This window comes from Heterodontus francisci, chromosome 23 (genome assembly GCF_036365525.1).
Source record: "Heterodontus francisci isolate sHetFra1 chromosome 23, sHetFra1.hap1, whole genome shotgun sequence".
In the NCBI taxonomy this organism is placed as follows: Eukaryota; Metazoa; Chordata; class Chondrichthyes; order Heterodontiformes; family Heterodontidae; genus Heterodontus; species Heterodontus francisci.
The window spans coordinates 5,870,405-5,897,871 of record NC_090393.1 but is presented as its reverse complement, the minus strand read 5'-3'; the positions used below and the strand labels follow the sequence as shown (position 1 = coordinate 5,897,871).

Below are 27,467 nucleotides of genomic sequence, written 5' to 3'. Positions count from 1 at the left end.
GGACTTGGCTCTGGCTGCATTCCCTAGAGGAACAATCACGCTCACCAGTATTCAGACCCGAATTCTGGTTGGAGAGTGGGATGCACTCAGGGGACTCCTGCACTACCTGCTGGGTCTACCATGATTGCCTGGCAGTCACCAATTCCCTCTCTCCCTCCTCTATTCAGCTGTAGGGTGACCACATCTATAAACGTGCTATCCACGGAACTCTCCTGTTCGCGATGCGCCACGGTGACGCCAGCTGCCGCTCAACCTCCGAAACCCGGATTGGGATTACATTTGCACATTGAAAATCTGACTTATTATTCACACAACAGCACATCTGTAAAACCTTTGCTTGACAGGTCATGTGATGCTAAAATGCAGTGTGGTGGGATGACCAATAGCTCTGAGTTCACTGGCTTTGATGCAGATCTGTTTTCAATCAGAGATGATTTTAAATCACCGCAAGAAGAGGTTAATTTGCATTAAACTAGGATTCCAAGCTGGCCTTAAGTGACATCCCAGACATGTTTTCCAACTTCACTCCCTGCGAGAGCACAGCACAGAATGTGGAAGCTGGACAGTACATGAGGGAGAAAGGAATAGCAGGATGTGCTGATAGGATGAGTTAAAAAGGGGTGGGAGGAGGCTCTTGTGGACCATAAACTCCAGCAGGGATCAGTTGGGCCGAATGGCCTGTTTCTGTGCTGTAAATACTTGGTAATTGTTGCTATGAAGGCTGGCTGGTGGAAGAAAGGAAAAAAAAGACTTGCATTTCTATAGCGCGTTTCACAACCACCGGACGTGTCAAAACACTTTACAGCCAATGAAGTACTTTTTGAAGTGTAGTCGCTGTTGTAATGTAGGAAATGCAGATGGAGAAATAAAAACATGTCGGAGTCTCAAAGGGGCCGATAACCTTTGTGCCCAAACCAATTTCTCCAATTCTTGGAGCAGAGAAACCCAAAGTAAATGTGTCCGTGAGCCTCAGCTCAATAAATCAGGCAAGCTTGGTAGCGCCAATGGATCGGACAGCTGGCCTGTCTGGGGGGAGGGGGGGCCTATAACTTTGCCCAGTGCTGATGCACAGAGGTCTGTCTGGAGGGATAGAGAGGGGAATGGGAGGAGGGTGGGGGGAGGGGAGGCTGCAGGGGTGGTCGAGGGTGGGGCCGTAGTTGTGTTCTGCAGCCAGGAGGAAGCAATCCTGCTCCTTCTGACTCCTCAAAATACTACAATTCTTGGGGGACATTTCGTCGACATTCCCTTTTGGCAGAATGCCAGTTTGGAGCTAGCAGATCGCAGACCCCAACTGGGGCAAAGAAATTTAGAGTCTGAAATGAGTGTAAGAGCTTAAAGAAAGGATCTGACCAACTGAGCAGTGGTTTGAATGCCAGTGGGGCGCAGGCCTCTCACCTGCTAAATTGGTTCTTGTTGCGCTCATTTTAGGCCCATAAAACAGGCCCAACAAGGTAAAGTTAAACCTCAAAGAATCTGACTGCCAAACTAGAAGCACTAAACTCTAATGGCCTTGCCCCTCTGTAACGTTCTCCAGCCCTACAACCCTCCAAGATCTCTGCACTCCTCCAATTCTGGCTTCTTGCACATCCCCCACTTACTTTGTTCCACCATTTGTGGCCGTGCTTCCTCCTGCTGAGGCCCTAAGCTCTGGAATTTCCTCCCTAAACCTCTCTCTCCTCCTCTAAGATGCCCCTTGAAACCTACCTTTCACCTGTCCTAATATCTCCTCATGCGGCTTGGTATCAGATTTTGTTTGATAATCGCTCCTGTGAACCAGGTTGTAGTAGCATTGTGGTTATATTATTGGACTAGTATTGCAGAGGCCTTGACCGATGGTCTAGATTGTCATAAAAGCCCATCTGGTTCACTGATGTCCTTTAGGGAAGGAAATCTGCTGTCCTTACCTGGTCTGGACTACATGTGACTCCAGACCCACAGCAATGTGGTTAACTTCTAACTGACGCTGAAATGGCCGAGCAAGCCACTCAGTTGTCACTACCACCTTCTCAAGGGCAATTGGGGATGGGCAACAAATGCTTGCATTGCAGCAATGCTCACATCCTGTGAATTAATTTTTTAAAAATGCCTTGGGATGTTTTACTACGTTCAAAATGCTATAGAAATTCAAGTTGTTGTTGCTATTGTCAATGAGTTCTTCAGCAATGTCAGCTTATAGTTTATGGTAAATCATTCCTTTGAAGCTTACTTCCATGCACCCAGTGTAGAAAGCTCACCAACAGCCTACACTCTGTGTGTTACTATAAGCAAAGCCAGACTTGCCTCAAGACCTGTTCAAACATGTGTGTGTGCCAAAGCATTAAATCTTTGTTCTGGCAAGTTTTAAAACCATGAAGACAAGCCATAAAACAAGCTTAGCTTTAAATACTGTTGACTACATTTCCCACGGTCATCTAACCACTGAATTATTGACAATGTCACCACCCGACTGTTGTCATGTGATTGTGAAAACTACTTTCCTCAGAGAATGGAATTTGAGCTGTAAGTGCGAGCTCCAGGAGTCAGATTCTACCCTTTACTGGATGTGCACTGCCAGGGGTGCCACCTTTCCGACCCTAACCTCCAATTGTGGCCTCTTGTGTATCCCCGATTTCCATCGTTCTCCCATTGGTGGCCGTGCTTTCAGCTGCCTGGGCCCAAAGCTTGGGAATTCTCTCCCTAAACCTCTCAGATTCTGTCTCTCCTACTTGAAGCCTCTCCTTAAAAATTAGCTCTTTAACCAAGCTTTTGGTCACCTGTATTTTCCTCTTGTCCTGGTCACCTGCCCGAGTATCTCTTTACATGGCTCAGTGTCAAATTTGGTTTGATAACGCTCCTGTGAAGCACCTTGGGATGTTTTACTATGTTAAAGTCATTATATAAATGCAAGTTGTTGCTGAGACTCTAAACCGAGGTCCTGTCTGGCCTGTAAGACGGGACTTCACAACAAGAGAAATATATATTGGCCAAGACACTAAGAAAAACTCCCCTGTTCTTCTTCTGAGTAGTGCCGTGGGATCTTTTACATCTACCTGAGAAAGCAGCCAGGGCCTCGGTTGAACATTTCATTCAAAAGACACACCTCCAACAATGCAGCACTCCCTCAGTGCTGCACTTCAGTGCAAACCTGAGATTTTATACTCAAGATGCTGGAGTGAGACTTAAATCCACAAGCTACTGACTCAGAGGCATGGGTGCTTTCCACTGCACTAGGACTAACACCTATGGGGAAAGAGTGGAGGTGGAAGAAATGGGATTAAGTGGATCACTCTTTCAAAGAGCTGACACAAACACGATAGCCGAATAGCCTCCTTCTCTGCTGTAAGATTAATTTACTTCCCAATGCTGTCTGTTCAGAAGATATTTGGCTTCTTGTAATATAAACCAGTCTCAGGAACGTGCAGCCTGTGACATGACAGCACTGAACTGTGTTCTCTTATACTGGGCCCCTGTCCATTGCATATACTGAGATTAATAGCAACTTAAAATTCACCACTCTTGTGGCAACTTGCAAATCCTTAAAGTAGCAAGGCTATTGATTTGAGCTTTATACAGAAAAAATGGACGGCATTTGATTGCTTCAAACACGAGTAGAAATCCCTGGGGAAAAAATTGGATTTTTCAGTCAGCACAGACAAGTGGGTCTGACTATAAATGAACATGCTCACAAAATGTATTCCTATAAAATCAAATGCAAGTAATATCAGCTGCGGCTCAGTGGGTAACACTTTTGTATCTGAGATAGAAGGTTGTGGGTTGAAGTCCCACTCTGAGACTAAAGCACAAAAATCTAGGCTGATGTTCCAAGTGTAGAACTGAAGGAGTGCCTCACTGTCAGAGGCGTCATCTTTCAGATGAGATGTTAAAACAAGGGCCTGTCTGCCCTCTCAGGTGAATGTAAATATTTTCATGGCCACAGTTGCACTGGTGGTGTCTTGGCCAATGTCCATCCCTCAAATCAACATCACTAAAAACAGATTGTTGGTCATTGTCACATTGCTGAGTGTGGGATCTTGCTGTGCACAAATCGGCTGCTGTGTTTCCTACATTACAACAGTCATTACACTTCAAAAGTACTTCATTAAACCCTGCCAGCGATGTGGCACCAAGAGTACCCATAGGCTCGAACAATGTCCTGCAAATAGAGCAGAATGCTTTTATTGTCGGAAAAAGGGCACTTAAGTAAAATATGGCAAATAAAATCTTGACTACCTCAAATTCTAAACAAAAAGCGTTTAAGAATAGAGTGGTTAACAAAGTTAAACAACCTCCTGCAGCAGAGCAATCAAAACACTTTCTTGGCGAGATCAATGATCTGAATCAGGTATTTTGGTCAGCAGGCGTATAGGTCAACGGACATATCACTGATTTCAAAGTCAGCACTGGAGCAAGTGTAACAGTCTTATCAGATAAAGAGCCGTGACTATCCACACACTTCCTGCAACCAACGGAAACACAGTTACGTGGGCCAGGAGGGGCTGAACTTGAAGTAAAGGGGAAGTTACAAGCAACAAGAGAAGGTAGATATTAGAAACACTGTCTATCCTAAGAAATTAGGAGTTCTCACTCTTAAATAGAAGTGCTTGTATTGACCTTCATCTTATAGAGAACGTAGAAGTTAAACAACAAGAATCCAGGAGTCACTTTCAAGAAGAATTCCCAAAATTTTTCACAGGTCTAGGGAGACTGAGCCAGGACAGAGGGAGAACCCCCCACCCCCATCCCTGACCTGAGCACTGCGAAGAGTCCGGACTCCGCCAGAGAGCCCAGCCATCAGAGAACCCATACAACACAGCACAGCCCACCATGCCACTCAAAGACTACCAGAGTGAAAAAGAGAAATGCAGCAAGTTCCTGCAGGAGTTCTTCATGGACAGAGAACTTGGGAAGCAGCAAGTCCAACAAATTTGTCAGGCGCAGAGGCGAGAGGAAGAATGCACCTACGCCTGCCAAAATTGCGAGCAAGGTTGGCCACGACAGAGTCCCGGGGTATGAGGATGAAAATCATCTGTGAACACAGAAGGCTCTTTACCATAATGGATGATTTGCTGGTATATGATGACAGACTGGTGATGCTAGAGTCACTCAGGGGGAGATAATGTCACTGACCTAGTAATCCAGAGGCCCAGGCCTAATGCCCTGGGGACATGGGTTCAAATCCCACCAAGGCAGCTGGTGGAATTTAAATTCAATTAATTAAAAAAAAATCTGGAATTGAAAGCTAGTCTCAATAATAGTAGCCATGAAACTATCAATCGTCATAAAAACCCATCTGGTTCCTTAATGTCCTTTAGGGAAGGAAATCTGCTGTCCTTACCTGATCTGGCCTACATGTGACTCCAGACCCACAGCAATGTGGTGGACTCTTAACTGCCCTCTGAAATGGCCTAGCAAGACATTCAGTTCAAGGGCATTAGGGATGAGCAATAAATGCTGGCCCTGCCAGCGATGCCCAAAGAAGAATAAAAAAAGATCAGAGTAGGCATCTTGTGGAAAATACACCAGCATTAGTAACTGTAAAGCACAGGTCAAGTGTCCATGTGGTGACCAAGAATCTCAGAGGATATGGAAGAACTGATTTTGAATTGTGACGTATGTGCAGTTCACAGAAAGGATCAGAGAGAACCTCTAATTTCAACCCAATTCCCAACTAGACCATGGGAACAGTTAGCGTTAGATTTATTCTTCTTTGAAGGAAGATCCTATCTAATTATAGTTGATTACTTCTCAAGCTGAATCGAGGCTAAATGGATGTACACAACAACGGAAGCAGTCATCAGAGTTTTACAAGAAGTTTTCACAACACGTGGTATACCTGATCAGATAGTATCTGATAATGGACCACAATTTGAAAACGATTACTTCATGCACTTTGCAGAACAATGTGGATTTGTTCATCTAATGAGTTCTAAGTATCCAGAATCTAATGGAGAAGCAGAGCGAGCAGTGAGAACTATTAAAGCAATGTTGAAGAAAAACCAAGATTTCCAAATAGCACTTCTGACCTACAGGCCTTCTCCATTATTATGTGGATTAGCACCATCCAAACCCCTAATGGGAAGAAAAAGTCAAGCTCAACTTCCAATTCTACCCAAGAAATTGCTTCCAGGGTTACAAAGCAAGGATTATCAAAGAGTACAAGACAGAGAAAAGTCTTATCAAAAGAAACAAGCCCATAATTATTGAGATACCATACCAGAAACCTACCACAGTTGTCAGAAGGGCAAAAGGTATGGGTGGGAGACTAAAACAGAGGAGTAATTCTCCAGAAAGACAAGAATCACAGTGATCTTATTTACTAAGAACTCAAGAAAGTGCTATAAGAAATAGAAGGAATCTTATTCGAGAAATGCTGAAAATAGAGACATGTTGAAGCTTTTCATCTTGCACTCATCAGGACAATACGCAAGAATACCAATCTAAGGGAAAACAACAACTTTATATTGTATGAGAAGAGATGCTGATTGGTTGGCAAGTGACCTCTGATTGGTAGAGGCATTACCATGGAGAATGTACCAGTTTATGGTGACTGACAGTTAACTGCCAAGCTTTGTTTGAAATTTATACCAGGCAGCTTGACTCTGATTGGTCAAGGCATTGCCCTGAGGAATGAATCAGCGAATGGCTGTCACTTATTTTGTTTAGCTGAAATAGGCGCAATGTTTGTACATGTTCTTTCTTATTTCTTTATATCAAAGACATCAATCGGTCATACATTGAATCAGATGTTGAACCTGAAATTCAGAAAGCACCAAATATTAAAAACCTCAATGAAGGCCGTCCAAGACCCAAAAGATCAGAGAAAGACGATCAATATTCCACATATAACAACAAGATCAGGGAGAGTTGTGAAGCCCCCTGACAGATTGAATCTATGAATTCAGAGACTTGGGGGGCGATGTATTAGTATGACAATAAAAAATGAATGTATGTAAATATATATTTGGATAAAGACTTGGGGGAGATATAGTATAAGGATCTGAAAGGGTTAATCTTGTGGGAGTAAAAAGAATACCTCCTACCATGAAGATGTAAGAGATCACATATGACAGACACTCTATGGAGATAAAGGAACATCTGTAATTATGGGTGACTTTAATCTGCATATAGATTGGGCAAATCAAATTCATCACAATACCGTAGAGGAGGAATTCTTGGAGTGTATACGGGATGGTTTTCTGGACCAATACGTTGAGGAACCATCTAGAGAACAGGCCATCCTAGACTGGGAATTGTGTAATGAGAGAGGAATAATTGACAATCTAGTGGTGTGAGACCCCTTGGGGATGAGCGACCATAATATAATAGAAATCTTCATCATGATGGAGAGTGACATACTTGATTCTGAGATGAGGGTCCTGAATCTTAGTAAAGGAAATGGCAAGGAGATGGGAACCTTTGCAAGGAGTCAGAGGAGGGGGGATCAAAGACAAGAACAAAAGACAGTAAGAGGAATAAGAAAAGTAATAGGCAGAGAAATCAAGAGCCAGAATCAAACAGGCCTACAGTGAAAAATAGTGGGAAGGGGACAAGTAATGTTAAAAAGACAAGCCTTAAGGCTTTGTGCCTTAACGCGCAGAGCATTCACAATAAAATGGATGAACTAATCGCGCAAATAGATGTAAACGGGTATGATATAGTCGGGATTACGGAGACATGGCTGCAAGGTGACCAGGGATGGGAAATGAGCATCCAGGGGTATTCAGTATTTAGGAAGGACAGAAAAAAAGCAAAACACGGTGGAGTTGCATTGCTGGTTAAAGAGGAAATTAATGCAATAGTGAGAAAGGATATTAGCTCTGATGATGTGGAATCTGTATGGGTAGAGCTGAGAAACAATAAGGGGCAAAAAACGTTAGCGGGGGTTGTATATAGACCCCCAAACTGTAGTGGTGATGCTGAGAATGGCAACAAACAGGAAATTAGAGACGCATGCGATAAAGGAACATCTGTAATTATGGGTGACTTTAATCTGCAAATAGATTGGGCAAATCAAATTAGTCACAATACCGTAGAGGAGGAATTCTTGGAGTGTATACGGGATGGTTTTCGGGACCAATACGTTGAGGAACCAACGTGAGAACAGGCCATCCTAGACTGGGAATTGTGTAATGAGAGAGGAATAATTGACAATCTAGTGGTGTCAGACTCCTTGGGGATGAGCGACCATAATATGATAGAATTCTTCATCAAGATGGAGAGTGACGTAATTGATTCTGAGACTAGGGTCCTGAATCTTAGTAAAGTAAACTACGAAGGTATGAGGCGCGAGTTGGCTATGATGGGTTGGGAAACGTTACTTAAAGGGACGACGGTGGATAGGCAATGGCAAACATTCAAAAAGCGCATGGATGAACTGCAACAATTGTTTATCCCTGTCTGGTGCAGAAATAAAACGGGAAAGGTATTGAAACCATGGTTGACAAGGGAAATTAGAGATAGCATTAGATCCAAGGAAGAGGCATATAAATCCGCCAGGAAAAACAACAGACCTGAGGATTGGGAGCAGTTTAAAATTCAGCAAAGGAGGACCAAAGGATTGATTAAGAATGGGAAAATAGAGTACGAGAGCATGCTTGCAGGGAACATAAAAACTGACTGTAAAAGTTTCTATAGGTATGTGAAGAGAAAGAGATTGGTGAAGACAAATGTAGGTCCCTTACAGTCAGAAACAGGGGAATTTATTATGGGGAACAAAGAAATGGCTGACCAACTAAATGCATACTTTGGTTCTGTCTTCACAAAGGAGGACTCAAATATCATGCCAGAAATGTTGGGGAACACAGGGCTTAGTGAGAGAGGGGAACTGAAGGAAATCAGTATTAGTAGAGAAATGGTGTTGGGGAAATTGATGGGATTGAAGGCCGATAAATCCCCAGGGCCTGATGGTCTGCATCCCAGAGTACTTAAGGAAGTGGCTGTAGAAATAGTGGATGCATTGGTGGTCATCTTCCAAGATTCTATAGACTCTGGAGCAGTTCCTACAGATTGGAGGGAAGCTAATGTAACCCCACTATTTAAAAAGGGAGGTAGTGAGAAAGTGAGGAATTATAGACCAGTCAGCCTGATGTCAGTAGTGGGGAATATTCTACAGTCCATTATCAAAGATTTTATAGCAGAGCACTTAGAGAACAGTGGTAGAATCGGGCAGAATCAGCATGGATTTACGAAAGGGAAATCATGTTTGACAAATCTACTAGAATTCTTCGAGGATGTAACTAGTAGAGTTGATGAGGGGGAGCCAGTGGATGTGGTTTATTTGGACTTACTGAAGCCTTCCTCAAAGTCCCACATAAGAGATTAGCGTGTAAAATTAAAGCGCATGGGATTGGGGGTAGTATATTGTGATGGATAGAAAATTGGTTGGCGGACAGGAAACAAAGAGTAGGGATAAATGAGTCTTTTTCCGAAGGGCAGGCAGTGACTAGTGGGGTACTGCAGGGATGGGTGCTAGGACCCCAGCTATTCACAATATACATTAATGATTTAGATGAGGGAACTAAATGTAATATCTCCAAATTTGCAGATGACACAAAACTGGGTGGGAAGGTGAGTTGTGAGGAGGATGCAGAGAGGCTTCAGGGTGATTTGAACAAGTTGAGTGAGTGGGCTAATGCATGGCAGATGCAGGATAATGTGGATAAATGTGAGGTTATCCACTTTGGTAGCAAAAACAGGAAGGCAGATTATTATCTGAACGGCTATACACGGATTGAGGGGAATATGCAGCGAGACCTGGGTGTTCTCGTACACCAGTCGCTGAAGGTAAGCATGCAGGTACACCAGGCGGTAAAAAAGGCAAATGGTATGTTGGCCTTCATAGCGAGAGGATTCGAGTACAGGAGCAGGGATGTCTTGCTGCAATTATACAGGGCCTTGGTGAGGCCACACCTGGAATATTGTGTGCCGTTTTGGTCTCCTTATCTGAGGAAGGATGTTCTTGCTATAGAGGGAGTGCAGCGAAGGTTTACCAGACTGATTCCTGGGATGGTGGGACTGACGTATGAGGAGAGATGGAGTCGGTTAAGATTATATTTGCTGGAGTTCAGAAGAGTGAAGGGGGATCTCATAGAAACCTATAAAATTCTAACAGGACTTGACAGGGTAGATGCAGGAAGGATGTTCCCGATGGTGGGGGAGTCCAGAACCAGGGGTCATTGTCCAAGAATACGGGGTAAACCTTTCAGGATTGAGACGAAGAGAAATTTCTTCACCCAGAGAGTGGTGAGCCTGTGGAATTTGCTACCAAAGAAAGCAGTTGAGGCCAAAACATTGTGTGTTTTCAAGAAGGAGTTAGATATAGCTCTTGGGTCTAAAGAGATCAAAGAGTATGGGGCGAAAGCGGGAACAGGTTACTGAGTTGGATGATCAGCCATGATCATAATGAATGGCGGAGCTGGCTCGAAGGGCCGAATGGCCTACTCTTGCTCTATTTTCCATGTTTCTATGACACTCAAGAATAGATTCAGCGTGGCTTTTAGAGGAGATACACAGGCTAGTGTGGAGTGTAAATAGTTATAATGTAATAAAGATTAATGTTTAACTACTACAGACTAAGAATCTCTCTGGCTAGATTAAATACAGTGGCAGTGTACCAAACCAACATATCACAATGGAGACATTAGGGCAGGTGTCCAAATCCATAGCCAAAGAGAGAGATTTGTAGCCTGATATATAATCTCCTCACAGCTTGGGCCAAGGGCTGGCATTGAATAGTGAGAGTTGCTAATGTCCCACCGCCCATTCCAGTCACAGTTAGCCAATATGATGATCTCAAAACTCTCTTCCAAAGGCATGCAGAGTGGAGAAGGCAAACGTTTCCAACTGTTTAATTCTGGGTTTTTTTTGGTACAATTCAAAGACAAAAAAAAAGTTACAGCACGCACGGAAATAAAAACTGAAAATAAAATGTTTCCAGCATTTTAACATCGCAGAATAACAAAATACACTTTCAACAGTTTCAACCTGAATATATAAGTCAGGAGCTGAGTGAGGCCCAAGCTCCTCGGAAATCTGTCAAACAAAAACTACACATCAACCTTGCAACAGTAAAGAAATAACCAAGAAATGGTTGTCTTGGAAACAGTTGATGCTTCGAGTACAGTAAATCACTCCAGTTTGCTTGTGTTCCTCACTGACTACAAAGCAATAAATACTAACCGATACATTTATCTTACACAGCTCGGGGTTAAAGTCAAAACCTCTTGTAGCAAGTTTGGTGGCACTGATATCTTTGCTATATATATATTCTTGTGTACACACAGAGGCTAATTTTCAAGTATTTATGCAAGATAGAGGGGAAAAAAAAGAAATCATTGGCTTATCTGTGAATCACAAGTAATCTTGAATTCCAGTACGCTGGTGCATTCAAGTGACCATTCGCTACAGCATGGAATTGCAAGCACTCAGTTACGGACGCACCATGCTGCACACTCTACCATTCAAACTCTCCACCATTCGCAACCTTGTTTGCTTCATCTGCCTGTGAAAAATAAAGCAAAGTACTCACACACATGCACACATGCGTGCACACTCAACTAAATCACAAGAAACAGAACAAAAGGTCCACATGAAACAATCTACAGGTGCGACTGTCTGTTACTGCTGCTTTTGTGTGGCAAAATGTTACTTGGAAATAGCTCCAAAGCAGGCTTCAACTGAGAAGTGAATGGGGCCCACACACACACGCGCGCATGCGTGCACACACACACTCACCCCATACTGTACTGTACCAGCTGCATGCCGAGATTATCAGAGAGTGCAACACAAAAATAGACAAGGAATAGCGGGGCTGAGGGAAGGGAAACAGTGCTGAGTGTATCATAACTTTGGATTCCGTCCTCCTGTGATAATGTTACTCGGGCCATTGTGTGGTTCAAGTTCACAACCAACGCTAATATAAAGTGCACGTCTACCTTACAGGTTAGTGTGTGGGGGGTGTTTGTGTGCGTGTGTGCGTGTGAGATTAACACTTTAGAAAAAAAGTGAGGAAAGTGCTTCAAGGCAGCATTCGATGAAAAACAAAAAAACCAGAAAGCTGTGTTGCTCTGAAATGTCTCACTGACTTCCTTCAGTGCAAGTGCAAAATCCTCTTCTTTAATGGATCAACTGATATTTTCTGTTTTCTTTTGTTAATCAGGCAACAGAGTCCCAGCTGAATATTCTTCCTTTTAGCACAAACACAATGTCAGAGAGGATTCCCATTGCCACTTTTTCCTCTTCAGTCAAGTGTCTTCTGAAGAACCAGTGAAGGTTCCTCTGAGTGACTTTGCTAAAAGAAATCTACATAGCAGACCAGAAACATGTGTCATTGGTGCAGCGCTTTCACAGGGGAGGGATGTTTCCACTTAATGGCCCAACAAGTCACTGGGTTTGCAGGCGATATGCAAAAGAAAAGCCCACCCAGTTTCAGTGGCGATTGGGATGGTTCCGGTGTGGTATCCAGGTATCCTAGATAACGCAAGGCCCAAGACATGGGAAGGTGTTCCAGCTTGTAGCTTCACGCGCACAGCCCTGGTTGTAATGTGGAAAGTCTGCGTTCGATGCACTGCTTACCTAGAAACAAGACAAGAAATTACACCTTAATGTTAGTTGCAGGGGGAGTGAAGAACAATGGACAATCAGTTGATACGTTTACTGTTGATACATATTGGCCAGTCAACATAGGACATAGGAGAAGGAGGAGGCCATTCGGCCCCTCGAGCCTGCTCCGCAATTCAACTAAATCATGGTTGATCTTCTACTCTACCTCAACGCCATTTTCCTGCACAATCCCCATATCCCTTGATATCTTTAATATCTAGAAATCTATCGATCTCAGTCTTGAACATACTCAATGACTGAGCCCCCACCACCCTCTGACGTAGAGAATTCCAAAGATTCACCACCCTCTGAGTGAAGAAATTCCTCCTCATCTCAGTCCTGAATAGCCTACCCCTTATTCTGAGACTGTGTCCCATAGTTCTAGATCCTCCAGCCAGGGGAAACATCCTTCCTGCATCTACCCTATCGAGCCCTGTAAGAATTTTGTATGCTTCAATGAGATTAGCAGCTCCTTGCTACAACAGGTCCCTGACGACCTCTCTCCATCTGATATTCTGCCATGACTGTGAGACGGTAAGTTCTACAATGTCCTTTGCTCCAAAAAACATGAACAGGAACATAGAGATTGTTAAATGAAAAAAGACCCAGCTCAAGCTAGTTCACTCTCTCCAATTCTGGTACTCACATGATACAACAATAATGGGGTTTGTTAACAAATCACAGTGATCAAACTTGACTAACTAGGCCAAAACAGATCCAGATATGAGGCGAAGAAAACTCTCAGTGGTGGAAGTGTAACTTTGTCAGTTCACTCCTGAATTTTCTCCCCTTCTTCTTCCTCTCCTATCCCTAAGCTGTAACTTGAACTGGGCTCAGTTCCACTGATGACAGGCACCATGCAGTAACTCACCCTAGTGAGCTTTAACTTTTAAGAATTTCAATAAGCTATTCGACTGTGGAGGGCATTACAGCCTAGCGTGATGTTGCTGTTCACACTCACAGTAGGAGTGACTAGATGGTGCCCAGAAGTGGCATTCACGATGACACTGTTGCGTTTACCCAACCCAGCACAGACCAGGGATTGAGGCAGAATGAAAGAACTTGCATTTCTATAGCATCTTTCACAACCTCAGGATGTCCCAAAGCACTTCACAGCCAATGAAGTACTTTTGAAGAGCAGTCATTGTTGTAATGTAGGAAACACTGCAGCCAGTTTGCACACAGCAAGATCCCACAAACTGCAATGAGATGACTAAATAATCTGTTTTTTTGTGATGTTGGCGAGGGATGAATATTGGCCAGGACACGGGGGAGCTCTTCTTCGAATAGTTGCCGTGGGATCTTTTATGTCCCCATGAGGAGGCAGACAGGACCTCGATTTAATGTCAAATCAAAAAGATGGCATCTCTGACAGTACTGACCCTCTGACAGTGCAGCACTCCCTCAGTACTGACCCTCTGACAGTGCAGCACTCCCTCAATACTGACCCTCTGACAGTACAGCACTCCCTCAGTACTGACCCTCCGGCAGTGCAGCACTCCCTCAGTACTGACCCTTCCACAGTGCAGCACTCCCTCAATACTGACCCTCCTACAGTACAGCACTCCCTCAGTACTGACCCTCCGAAGGTGCAGCACTCCCTCAGTATTGACCCTCCAATAGTGCCGCATTCCCTCAGTACTGACCCTCCGACAGTGCAGCACTCCCTCAGTACTGACCCTCTGACAGTACAGCACCCTCAGTACTGACCCTCCGACAGTGCAGCACTCCCTCAGTACTGACCCTCTGACAGTGCAGCACTCCCTCAATACTGACCCTCCTACAGTGCAGCACTCCCTCAGTACTGACCCTCTGACAGTACAGCACTCCCTCAGTACTGACCCTCTGACAGTACAGCACTCCCTCAGTACTGACCCTCCGACAGTGCAGCACTCCCTCAGTACTGACCCTCTGACAGTACAGCACTCCCTCAGTACTGACCCTCTGACAGTGCAGCACTCCCTCAATACTGACCCTTTGACAGTACAGCACTCCCTCAGTACTGACCCTCCGACAGTACAGCACTCCCTCAGTACTGACCCTCCGACAGTACAGCACTCCCTCAGTACTGACCCTCCGACAGTGCAGCACTCCCTCAGTACTTACCCTCCGACAGTGCAGCGCTCCCTCAGTACTGACCCTCCGACAGTGCAGCACTCCCTCAGTATTGACCCTCCAATAGTGCCGCATTCCCTCAGTACTGACCCTCCGACAGTGCAGCACTCCCTCAGCACTGACCCTCTGACAGTACAGCACCCTCAGTACTGACCCTCCGACAGTACAGCACTCCCTCAGTACTGACCCTCCGACAGTGCAGCACTCCCTCAGTATTGACCCTCCAATAGTGCCGCATTCCCTCAGTACTGACCATCCGACAGTGCAGCACTCCCTCAGTACTGAGCCTCTGACAGTGCAGCACTCCCTCAATACTGACCCTCTGACAGTACAGCACTCCCTCAGTACTGACCCTCCGACAGTACAGCACTCCCTCAGTACTGACCCTCCGACAGTACAGCACTCCCTCAGTACTGCCTCCGACAGTGCAGCACTCCCTCAGTACTGACCCTCCGACAGTGCAGCACTCCCTCAGTATTGACCCTCCAATAGTGCCGCATTCCCTCAGTACTGACCCTCCGACAGTGCAGCACTCCCTCAGTACTGACCCTCTGACAGTACAGCACTCCCTCAATACTGACCCTCTGATAGTACAGCACCCTCAGTACTGACCCTCTGACAGTGCAGCACTCCCTCAGTACTGACCCTCTAACAGTGCAGCACTCCCTCAGTACTGACCCTCCGACTGTGCAGCACTCCCTCAATACTGACCCTCTGAAAGTGCAGCACTCCCTCAGTACTGACCCTCTGACAGTACAACACTCCCTCAGTACTGACCCTCTGACAGTGCAGCACTCCCTCAGTACTGACCCTCTGACAGTGCAGCACTCCCTCAGTACTGACCCTCTGACAGTACAGCATTCCCTCAATACTGACCCTCTGACAGTACAGCACCCTCAGTACTGACCCTCTGACAGTGCAGCACTCCCTCAGTACTGACCCTCTGACAGTGCAGCACTCCCTCAGTACTGACCCTCTGACAGTACAGCACTCCCTCAGTACTGACCCTCTGACAGTACAGCACTCCCTCAGTGCTGACCGTCGACAGTGCAGCACTCCCTCAATGTGACCCTCTGACAGTACAGCACTCCCTCAGTGCTGACCGTCGACAGTGCAGCACTCCCTCAATGTGACCCTCTGACAGTACAACACTCCGTCAGTACTGACCCTCCCACTGTGCAGCACTGGTCTATTTACTTTAGAACAGCATAGCCTTCGAGGTGATGTGATAAGAGATGTATAAAATAATGATTAGGCTGTATTACATGCCTACTGAGTGGTTATTTAACAGATTGGGAAGGACAAGGGGCTGAGTTTAAATGATGTACGAGTTGGGAGAGACAGTATGATGCATGCACCAGCTGGGCATTTCCTCCCCATCAAATTTGTATGTTCCTATGTACATTTAAGAGAAGTAGCATCAATAATATGAAGTCAGAATATTTTAATAATGAGACAATCTACTGACTGCAGTTAAAATGGCTCTAACAAAAGTGAGCTCAAAGATACACTGTGCTAAATCAATGCAAGTAAAATAATCCCATTTGAAAAGTTATGTCATGCAAAGCCTAGTTCAGATGCAGTTTTCAAAGTTTAATTGGGGTTTGTTGAGGAGCACAGGGAGCATGTACCCTGAGCAGGAGTTGGTCAATAAAACCCTCTTACACTTGCTGATGTTGTCGATATCTTCCTGCTCAGTGATAATCTGTGAGAGACCCTCCATTAACAGTAGTGCTTTGTGATAGCGCTGAATACAGTCCTCTCCCTGCTGGAACATCTCATCCAGGGCTGTGGACTGCACCTAGAATTAGACAGAAACACAGCATTAATGCCCTTTCTCTACATGGGTTTTAGGCAGGTGTAATTTGACAGATTTTTACACAAATTGTCCTTAAATCCATTTTCAGACTAAAAAGTGAGTGTAACACTTTGGAAAATCCGTCCTCTCCCCCTCAAAAACGTTTAGAATTAGAGAAGATTTCAGCACCAGGAGCACACCATTCGGCCCATCAAGCACATACATGTCCTTCTCCACAAGCTCCCCCAGTCTAATCCCACTTCCACCACTTGCTCCACATTCCCTTAAATATTCCTCTTTCTCAAGCAACTATCTGCTTGTACCTGCATACTAGCTTGCAGAGATTTGAGTAAATGGACGCCTAAATCTCTCTGCTCTTCTCTATCCTCTTATCCTATGAGGAAAGTGAAGTTGCGGTAGAAGATCAGCCATGAATGGCGGAGCAGCCTCGAGTGGCTGCATGGCCGACTCCTGCAACTATTGCTTTTGTTCTTATATATAAATCTCTATTCTTCATCAAAGTCTAACACAGCTTGGATTGTAAGAAACTGAGGTCACAGTGCAGATTCTTGGGACCAATCATCACATCCCACCAATCAGAAACAGTTCCCTTTATCCCAACTCCCTGTCTCCTACCTCCCAACCAATTACCGATGCACGTCACAACATCTGTTTTAGTTCATTCATGGGAGGTGCGCATTGCTGGCAAGGCCAGCATTAATTATTCATCTTATTGGTCTTTATTGCAAGAGGATTTGAGTACGGGAGTAAAGAATCTCGCTGCAATTGTATAGAGCCTTGGTGAGACCGCAGTTTGCTGTTGCAGGGTCGGTACTGAGGGAGGGCTGCTCTGTCGGAGGGTCACTGTGTGCAGTTTTAGTCTCCTTACCTAAGGAAGGATATAGAGGGAGTGCAATGAAGGTTCACCAGCCTGATCCCTGGGATGGCAGGATTATCCTGCGAGGAGACTGGGCCTGTGTTCTCGAGAGTTGAGAGACTTAGGTGACCTCATTGAAGCATACAAAATTCTTACAGAGCTCGACAGGGTAGATGCAGGAAGGCTGTTTCCCCTGACTGGGGGTTCTAGAACCAAGGGACACAGTCTCAACATAAGAGGTAGGCCATTTAGGACTGAGATGAGGAGGAATTTCTTCACTCAGAGGGTGGTGAATCTTTGGAATTCTCTACCCCAGAGAGTTGTGGAGGCTCAGTCATTGAGTATATTCAAGACAGAGATCGATATTTGTCAATCTTAAGCCTTATTACTTTCTCCATTACCATTTTTTACTTATATTAAATCCACTAAGTTCCTCCCCTTGATTGCTTTTTACGTCCTCTTGTCTCACTGGCATTTTACCCTCTTCCTCTCTTGTGAAGACAAATATAAATTATTCATTTCACAAGTCTGTCAGTTTCTTATTGTGAATTACAATGCCATCTGCTTCTGTCATGAATGGGTCACATTCCCCTTTAATACTCTCTCTTATAAAAACTTTTACAGTTAGCTTTGATATCTATGGCAGGTTTTTTTCCCAATTCCCTTTTTTGCACCTCACTCATCTCCAGCTGTGGAGGAGCGAGAGGATCATGGCTTCAGAGGAGCATCAGACCAGTAGGAAAGATAGGGTTGAGTACCCCGCTCCCTCTGACAATCGGCCCAATCCTGCGACATGTGTCTGCGCTTTGTTCCTGCTCCTTCAGCCTCTTTGCCACCATCATCCTTCCCCCAGCCCCTCCCTCTCCTCCCTCTCTGCCTTCTGCCCACCCCTCTGAGGGCTCTCTCAGTTTGTAAGCAGCGTTGTCAAAACAGAAGCTGTTGTTACTCATGGGTAGCAGATTGTTAGGCACTTTTACCATTTGCACAGTATGACTGTAGATTAGTTTCTCCGCGGTGATGCTGTTTATTCTGTCCATGAGCCGCTGCTTGTCCACAAAGAAACGCTGCAGTCTGGCGGTTAAACAGCGGCAATGAGACACGCAGGACTTGTAGTGTTCGTTTAGCTTCTTCACCACTGCGGGAAACACAAAGTAGCTGCTTCCTTATTTGAAGTTCTAGTCCAAGTTTCAGTTTATTCGAGGACTATCATCAATTATTAAGATAATACCCCATCCTCCTACATTACAAGCATAAAAGATAAGCATTTATATAGCACATTTCATGACCGCAGGACTTTACAGCCAATGAAATACTTTTGAAGTGCAGTCAATGTTACAATGTTGGAAACATGGTAGCCAATTTGCACACAGCAAGCTCCCATAAACAGCAATGAAATAAATGACCAGATAACCTATTTTAGAGATGCTGGCTGAGGGATAAATATGGGCCACAGGGGATAGCTCCCCTACTCCCCTTCCAAAAGTGTCCATGGGAACTTTTACATGTTCCTGAGTGGGAAGGGTGGGCCTTACTTTAATATCTCATTTAACAGATGGCACCTCTGACAGAGCAGCACTCGCTCAGTACTGCACCGAGAGTGTCAGCCTAGATTTTGTGCTCAAGAACTTAAGAGTGGGACTTAAACCCACAACCTTCCAGGTTCAGAAGCAAGAGAGTGCCACCCACTGAGTCACAGCTGACAATTCAAAAGAACTGCCAAGGCTTTGAAGAGCTGGGGGAACATCCTGAGGTCATGAAAGGCGCTACACAAATGCAAGTTCTTTTTCTAATGCAAACAGTGAGAGATGTCTAATGTCTAATTTTGGGCGGCACAGTGGCGCAGTGGTTAGCACCGCAGCCTCACAGCTCCAGCGACCCGGGTTTGATTCTGGGTACTGCCTGTGTGGAGTTTGCAAGTTCTCCCTGTGACCATGTGGGTTTTCGCCGGGTGCTCCGGTTTCCTCCCACAGCCAAAGACTTGCAGGTGATAGGTAAATTGGCCATTGTAAATTGCCCCTAGTGTAGGTAGGTGTTAGGGGAATTGAGGGAAAGTGAGGATGTGGTAGGAATATGGGATTAATGTAGGATTAGTATAAATGGGTGGTTGATGGTCAGCACAGACTCGGTGGGCCGAAGGGCCTGTTTCAGTGCTGTATCTCTAAATAAATAAAATAAATAAAGACCATCACAAATGTAACTTTCTGTGGCAAATAAAGAAGGGAAGCCAGTCATTTGGAATGTAAATTAATGCAGAGAAGGTTAAGAGGAGATTTAATAAGGGTGTTCAAAATTATGAAGGGTTTTGACAGAGTAAATAAGAAAGCAACTGTTTCCAGTGGCAGGAGGGTCAGTAACCAGAGGACACAGATTTAAGATCATTGGCAAAAGAGCCAGAGGGGAGATGGGGAGAATTTTTTTTTACGCAGTGAGTTGTTGTGATCTGGAACGCGCTGCCTGAAAGGGCGGTGGAAGCAGATTCAATAGTAACTTTCAAAACGAAAATTGCTTATATACTTTAAGGGTAAAAATTTGCAGGGCTACTGATAAAGGGCAGGGATTGTGGGACAAATTGGACAGCTCTTTCAAAGACACGATGGGACGAATGGCCTCCTTCTACGCTGTAGGATTCTGTGGTGCCAGAGTCAGTATATCTGTAATCTCTCACAACAAACTAAAGAAAGCCAGCTATTTCTTCCTTGATTCCACCCTGAAACATGAAATGCAATTGGACTCTATTTGACCTCAACCAATCACAACAGCAATTTGACTTTGAGGCAAGTAACACAATGGCATCTTCGCAGCAGAATAATACACTGTGCATTCTGAGTGATCACAGTGTATAATCCTATTCACTCAGAGTAATGCCACAAGATATTTGACAATATATAAAAAAATTAAAATCCCACATCTGCATTCATTTTCCGTCATTCTTTTCCATTGCAAATTCCTGTGTCCACATGGACAAGACGGACTGCATATGTAAACAGTCACACTGTAATTATACCTTCCCTCCAGTGGCGGCGCTTTATTGTCTCAGTTTTCCACTTCCCAGCTACACAGCCTGCGCTGTCAACAAATTCACTGAAGGTCCAACCAACTCCTCTGCTCCCCAAATTCACATAAGCTTTTCTTTTTAACTACAAATTTTATCAACTCGAAGTGTGTCTACTATGTAAAAATAAGGGAAAAATGAATGACGTTAAAATCTGGGCTGAATTACATCTGGTTGCCCTTTGATCCTACTTCATCTGGAGACTACACCCGGGCCTGACTCCCCATGTGTGGCTCTTTAGCCTGGGGGGCAGGGGGGCAACCCACCGAGAAGAAAGGAAAGCAATGGGAGATCATCTCAGCTGCTCTTCCCCTAGTAAGTGTTAATTGTGTATCAATTGTTTAATTATATGCAGGTGGAGGGTGTTAATTGGGGTCTTACTTGAGCACTTACAAGGAGACAAAGAACAAAGAACAGTAGAGCACAGGAACAGGCCATTCGGCCCTCCAGGCCTGCGCCGATCTTGATGCCTGCCTAAACTAAAACTTTCTGCACTTCCGGGGTCCGTATCCCTCTATTCCCATCCTATTCATGTATTTGTCAAGATGCCTCTTAAACGTTGCTATCGTACCTGCTTCCACCACCTCCCCCGGCAGCAAGTTCCAGGCATTCACCACCCTCTGTGTAAAGAACTTGCCTCGCACATCCCCTGTAAACTTTGCCCCTCTCACCTTAAACCTGTGTCCCCTAGTAACTGACTCTTCCACCCTGGGAAAAAGATTCTGACGATCCACTCTGTCCATGCCGCTTATAACTTTGTAAACCCCTATCATGTCGCCCCTCCACCTCCGTCGTTCCAGTGAAAACAATCCAAGTTTATCCAACATCTCCTCATAGCTAATGCACTGAGGAGCTATATGTATGTTTGTGATCTTTTTCTGTAAAAAATAAATGTAGGACTGAGTAAAATTGGCTCCAGCATCATCATTCAACAATAAGCTTTCTGGAGTAGAACAGTAAGTGGGCCCAAGAAACACACGTGTGAGATTTGAGTTTGGACCCACCCAGGTTGCACTGCAGCAAGTCACAAAGGTTCCTTATTTTTATTCATTTGTGGGAAGTGGGTGTCTCTGACTAAACCAGCATTTATTGCCCAGCCCTTGAACTGAGTGGCTTGCTAGGCCATTTTAAGAGTCAACCACATTGCTGTGGGTCTGAGGCAGATGTAGGCCAGATCAGGTAAGGACAACAGATTTTATTCCCTAAAGGACATTCATGAACCAGATGGGTTTTTACAACAATTGACAATGGTTTCATGGTCACCATTAGACTAGTTTTTTAATTCCCAGATTAACTAAATTCAAATTTCACCATCTGCCATGGTGGGATTGGAACCCATGGCCCCAGAGCAGGAACCTAGATCACCAGTCCAGTGATATTACCGCCACGCCACGCCACCACCTCCTTTAACAACAACTTCCAAACCCGTGACCTCTGCCACATTGAAGGACAAGGGCATGAGGACACCACCACCTGCAAGTTCCCCTCCAAGCCACACACCATCCTGACTTGGAACGATATCACCGTTCCTTCACTGTCGCTGGGTCAAGATCCTGGAACTCCCTCGCTAACAGCACTGTGGGTATATCCGCACCGCATGGATGCAGTGGTTCAAGAAGGCGGCTCACCACCACCTTCTCAAGGCAATTAGGGATGGGCAACAAATGTGACACTCGCATCCTATTAATGAATTTTTAAAAAATCAACAAACAGATTTCATTCAACACTTTTGCTCTTTTGTTGAAGTATATTTCCACACTGCAGCTTCAGAAAGTGACTGTGACTTGGGCTCATGACAAGGGTATTTGTACCTTGTCAGTGCATAGAATGCGCTGTTCACTCCACAGCAGCTCTTCACATTCACAGTGTTGCAACACTTTGGGAAAAGGCTACAGAATGAGGAAGACATTTTTTACGCAGTGGGTGGTAATGGCCTGGAACTCGCTGCCCACAAGGATGATGGAAGCAGAGACAATCAATGACTTCAAAAGGAAATTGGATGGGTACTTGACGGAAATAGACTTGCAGGGCTACGGGGATTGAGTGGGGGAGTGGGACTGACTGAATAGCTCTGTGCAGAGCCAGCATAGCCTGGAAGGGCCGAATGGCCTCCTTCTGTGCAGTAAATGACTCTGACTCTAATGTTAGGCAGTTCACAGTTCAGAAACATGATGAAGGTGACATCCTGGCTTCAGACCAGTGGCCCTTTGTTAAAACCAAAAGCTACTCAACTGAGCGAAAAGTAGCTCGGTTTTGTGGCCAGTTTTCTAAAGGACTTGCCACTAAATAGCTCTGCCTGACAACTGGGCCATATCTCTTGTCCACTGATGTGTTCTAGTAACTGATGGCAGTTGAAAAGGAAAATAAAAGCTATTGGAGGGGAGCTGGGGGAGTGGGACTTATTGGATAGCTTTTCAAAGGGTTGGCACAGGCACAATGGGCCAAATGGCCTCCTTCTGTGCTGTTACATTCTATTACTTACTAACTCTTGGCCAAACAGACACAGTGAGACCACACGGTGATACAATGCCTGGGTGTCCAATTTTAATGCTGACTAAATGCACTCCGTACCCTTTCCCAAACCAGATTTATCCAAAATAGGAGAAAGTGTCTTATTGAAAAGGCCAAGGCATTTCCATCATTCAGAGTTCCACTTGAGCCATTCCAAATAAAGCGTGGTTCAGAACTCTTGAGAGGCATCGTGCATGACTAATAAGGTCATTTGTACTAAGCACTGGCAACATCAGCTAACCTTGTTTGACGGTTGATGATGGGCACAGTTTACCCGCCTTGATCTGGTTCTTGCTCATGTGTAAGGCTGATGACAGAAGTTCTGCAACCTTCATGTAGAGAACCAGCTGCTCTGCATAGCTGTAATAATAAAAAAAAAGGGACATTGTAGTTAGAAAGGGATAGTGGTGCATGTGTGTGTGTCTGTGTGTGTGTCTGTGTGTGTGTCTTGCCATTTCAACACTCCCCCCCCTGCTCTCATGCTCACATCTCTGTCCTGGGATTGCTGCAGTGTTCCAGTGAACATCAACGCAAGCTCGAGGAACAGCATCTCATCTACCGATTAGGCACACTACAGCCTGCCGGACTGAACATTAAGTTCAATAATTTCAGAGCATGACAGCCCCCCATTTTACTTTCATTTTTAGTTATTTTTTCTTCCTTTTTTTTTACATTCTTTTTTACATTTTTAATAATTTTTTTTTGCATTTATTTCAATTCATCTTAGTTTGTTCAGTTTGCTTACCCACTGTTTTTTTTCAGGTTTGCACTTGCTGTTCAATATTCAGTGTATTAACACCTAATCTGTGCTAATGCTTTGTCTTCCAACACACCATTAACATATTGTTTGCCTTTGCTCCGTGACCTTTTGGTCAGCTACGTAGCCTGGTCCAATCTCGACCTCCTTTGTTATCTCTTGTCCCACCCCCACCTCACCTACTTATAACCTGTGACTTTTCTAATATTTGTCAGTTCCGAAGAAGGGTCACTGACCCGAAACGTTAACTCTGCTTCTCTTTTCACAGATGCTGCCAGACCTGCTGAGTGGTTCCAGCATTTCTTGTTTTTATTTCAGATTTCCAGCATCCGCAGTATTTTGCTTTTATGTCTGTGTGTGTGTCTGTGTGTGTGTCTGTGTTTAGCTTCTTATCCTCCAAGGTACATTCCTGCTGATGGCCTCTGACACAAACGTCTGTGGGCTCATGTCCCACTTCGGAGTTTTGAGTGTATAAGTTTGACTGACATTCCCAGTGCAGCACTGAGAGAATGCTGCATTTCAGAGGAGATGTTAAACCAAGGCCCCATGTGCTTGACATTATAGCAAGAGGAATGGCTACATAAAATGCGGAGGAGGTTATTCTGTCCCTCGAATCTATTCTGCCAGTCAACTCGATCATGCCTGATCTGTATCTCAAATCCATTTATCCGCCATAGTTCCACAACCGTTAATATCCTTACCCAACAAAAATTTCCCAACCTCAGTTTTGACCTTTTCAATTGACCCCAGCCTAACAGCTTTTTGGTGGAGTTCCAAATTTCCACTACCCTTTGTGTGAAGAGATGACAGAAAGTAGGGCTGCAACAGCTGTACGTTCTGTTACCAACGGTGGAGCAGGGGAAATTGGGACACAGATCAGGACAAGTGGACTGTGTGCACTCAGCCTAGATATTGTGCTCGAGTTCCTGGAGTGGGGTTTGAACCCAAAACCTTCTGATTCAACAACAACTTGTATTTATATAGCACCTTTAATATAGTAAAATGTCCCAAGGTGCCTCACAAGAGCAATTATCAAACAAAATTTGAGACCGAACCACATAAGGAGATATTAAGACAGGTCAAAGAGGTAGGTTTTAAGGAGTGGCTTAAAGAAGGAGAAAGAGGTGGAGAGGTTTAGGGAGGAAATTCCAGAGCTTAGGGCCCAGGCAGCTGAAGGCACAGCCGTCAATGGTGGAGCGATTAAATAAAGGATGCACAAGAGGCCAGAATTGGAGGAGTGCAGAGATTTTGGAAGGTTACAGGGCTGGAGGGGATTACAGAGATAGGGAGTGGTGAGGCCATGAGCCACGGCTGACTGACGACACAAGAAGGTGAATAAACTTGACTTGTGTCTGACCTGGAACTCGCTGCCCATGGGAGTGGTGAAAGTGGAGACAATCAATGATTCAAAAGGAAATTGGATGAGGACTTGAAGAGCGGCACAGTGGCGCAGTGGTTAGCACTGCAGCCTCACAGCTCCAGCGACCCGGGTTCAATTCTGGGTACTGCCTGTGTGGAGTTTGCAAGTTCTCCCTGTGTCTGCGTGGGTTTCCTCCGGGTGCTCCGGTTTCCTCCCACAGCCAAAAGACTTGCAGGTTGGTAGGTAAATTGGCCATTATAAATTGCCCCTAGTATAGGTAGGTGGTAGGGAAATATAGGGACAGGTGGGGATGTGGTAGGAATATGGAATTAGTGTAGGATTAGTATAAATGGGTGGTTGATGGTCGGCACAGACTCGGTGGGCCGAAGGGCCTGTTTCAGTGCTGTATCACTAAACTAACTAAACTTGCAGGACTACGGGAATCAAGGGGGAGTGTGGGACTAACTGGATTGCTCTGCGGTGCGATGGCATGGACTCGATGGGCTGAATGGCCTCCTTCTATGCCATAAATGACTCTATGACTCCACATGCCTCACCTCCACTCCTTGCTCAGGAGACTAATCTGATCAACCACCACACTCTCCTGCAGCTGGCATGCGGAGGTCACTGAGCTGCACACCATCTCAAACGGGTTCCCCTTGGCTGAGGCAATCTCCATCACGCAGTGGACGAAGACGAGGGTGAAACGCAGGTTCTTCAGGATCTCCGTGTGCTCCTGCTGTGAAAGACACAGGCACTGATGTGAATCCCATTGTTAATCCATTAATTGTATACCAATTGTTTGATTATTTGTAGGTGGAGGGTGGTAATTGGGGTCTTACTTGTGCTCTTATAAGCAGACACTTACTGAGACTGGTGGAAGGTTTTTGAATGGGGAACTATATGTTTGTAATCCTTTTACGCTGTACATTAAGTGTGAAACTGAGTAAAGATAGGCTCCAACATTATCCTTCCATAATAAGCTTTCTGGAGTTTAACACCCATGACTGATGGACACTAAACCAATTGACCAGATACATAAACCATGCAGATCACAACACACTAATCATCCAACAATAGAAAAAACATTTTTGGCAATTAACAAATGCACAAGTTACAAAAGACATGCAACATTCAAAAGGGTTAATCTGCATCGTTTCACTTCACTGAGACAGAGTTCATGACGTAAAGGCTAGCTCAGGCCTGCGAATGAAATCCGATCCAAGCCTGACAAAACCACATCCGACCCGAGCCCGACCCAGCCTGAGTCCTTTCATTTTTCCCACGCCCGACCCAACTCGACCATCAGTTAACCTAGCTTCCGTTTTTCACTTTGTTGCTTATCTGCACAAGCTTAAAATAACTCACTGAATAACCTTTCAAGTCCAAACTGTTCTCCCTGGGCTAATATTTGTCACCCATCCAACACCTAAATACTTCAATGGCTGTAAAGTGCTTTTGGGATGTCTTGAGGTTGCGAAAGGTGTTATAGAAATGCAAGTTTTTCCTTTTTTCAATGCACTCACTGGAATAAACTATAGAACAGACTATCGAGTGGAGCTTCCTCGGCCCTGTCTATGGGGAACCTGCACTCCTTGGGGTTCAGGGCAGAGCAAAAAACAGCGCAGCCTCATCACATCAAGAATCTACACCTCCATTGAGCTGTCTCTGGATTTCCTGGTGCCTCCTGTGGTGATGCAACTAAAACTTGCATTGCCTTGTTGCAGGATGTGAGGGGACCTCATCCATGATCTCTCTGGTGGATCCTAGCACTGTGGTCCTGACTCATAGTCGGGGACTTAAAATTGAGTCCACTCCTCCAACTAGCAGCTGTTCTGGCCGAGACAGCCTTTTTATGCCAACAGCATATGACATTTCAACCACTTTTCCTCCTTTGCTTCACAAAGGCTACGTCAGCAGACGCTTTGTCAGCTCTGCCAGACAGAGCCTCCAGCGTCACAGCAATACAATTCATCTCCCCTGCAGCAACCAGCTGTCAAAAAAACAAACCAGGTGGAAAAAGAATGCAGGCCTTGGATAAAAATAAAAAGACTCTGCAATCAGCAACTCACAATTCCTCTAATGTCCCCTAAACCTTTCCTTTATCACGAATTATACAAAGGAGCAGAGTCAATCTGTCACTGAGGGAACGTGAGCATAGCAAAGACCAGTTCCCAGTCAGCTGCCGAAACACATCATAAATTATACAGAGCACACTGCACTTTAGGTGATAGGCACCCAAGAAAACACAAAGAGCCATTTCTCTGAAATATTAATGTACGCTTTTATGTGAGTGCTGTGGAGTTACTGTCTAGCTCTAGGTTGGTACTAAGCTCTCCTTTCCAACAGGCTGGTTATGGTGGTATCTTTGGAAGGAATGAATAATAAACTGTGACCCTTCTTTTTAAAAAGTATTTT

At 44.9% G+C, this 27,467-nt stretch overlaps 1 protein-coding gene across 6 annotated transcripts in view; it reads right to left on the bottom strand.

Annotated features, from left to right (window-relative positions):
- Nucleotides 1-10,810: 10,810 nt before the first annotated feature.
- The window catches only part of ulk1b (unc-51 like autophagy activating kinase 1), a 112,231-nt gene continuing 95,574 nt past the window's right edge, over nt 10,811-27,467 (bottom strand). For 2 of the 6 annotated variants that reach the window (XM_068054594.1, XM_068054595.1), the window contains exons 24-28: nt 25,607-25,788; nt 23,174-23,292; nt 18,347-18,504; nt 16,360-16,495; nt 10,811-12,552 (exon numbers count right to left, since the gene is read on the bottom strand). In XM_068054594.1, coding sequence (XP_067910695.1) covers nt 12,497-12,552; nt 16,360-16,495; nt 18,347-18,504; nt 23,174-23,292; nt 25,607-25,788 — 651 coding nt within the window. In that variant the 3' untranslated portion in view covers nt 10,811-12,496. Of the gene's footprint in view, nt 12,553-16,359; nt 16,496-18,346; nt 18,607-21,098; nt 21,300-23,173; nt 23,293-25,606; nt 25,789-27,467 lie in introns of those variants that run through there. The other 4 variants (XM_068054596.1, XM_068054599.1, XM_068054597.1 and 1 more) reach the window with 4 other exon arrangements.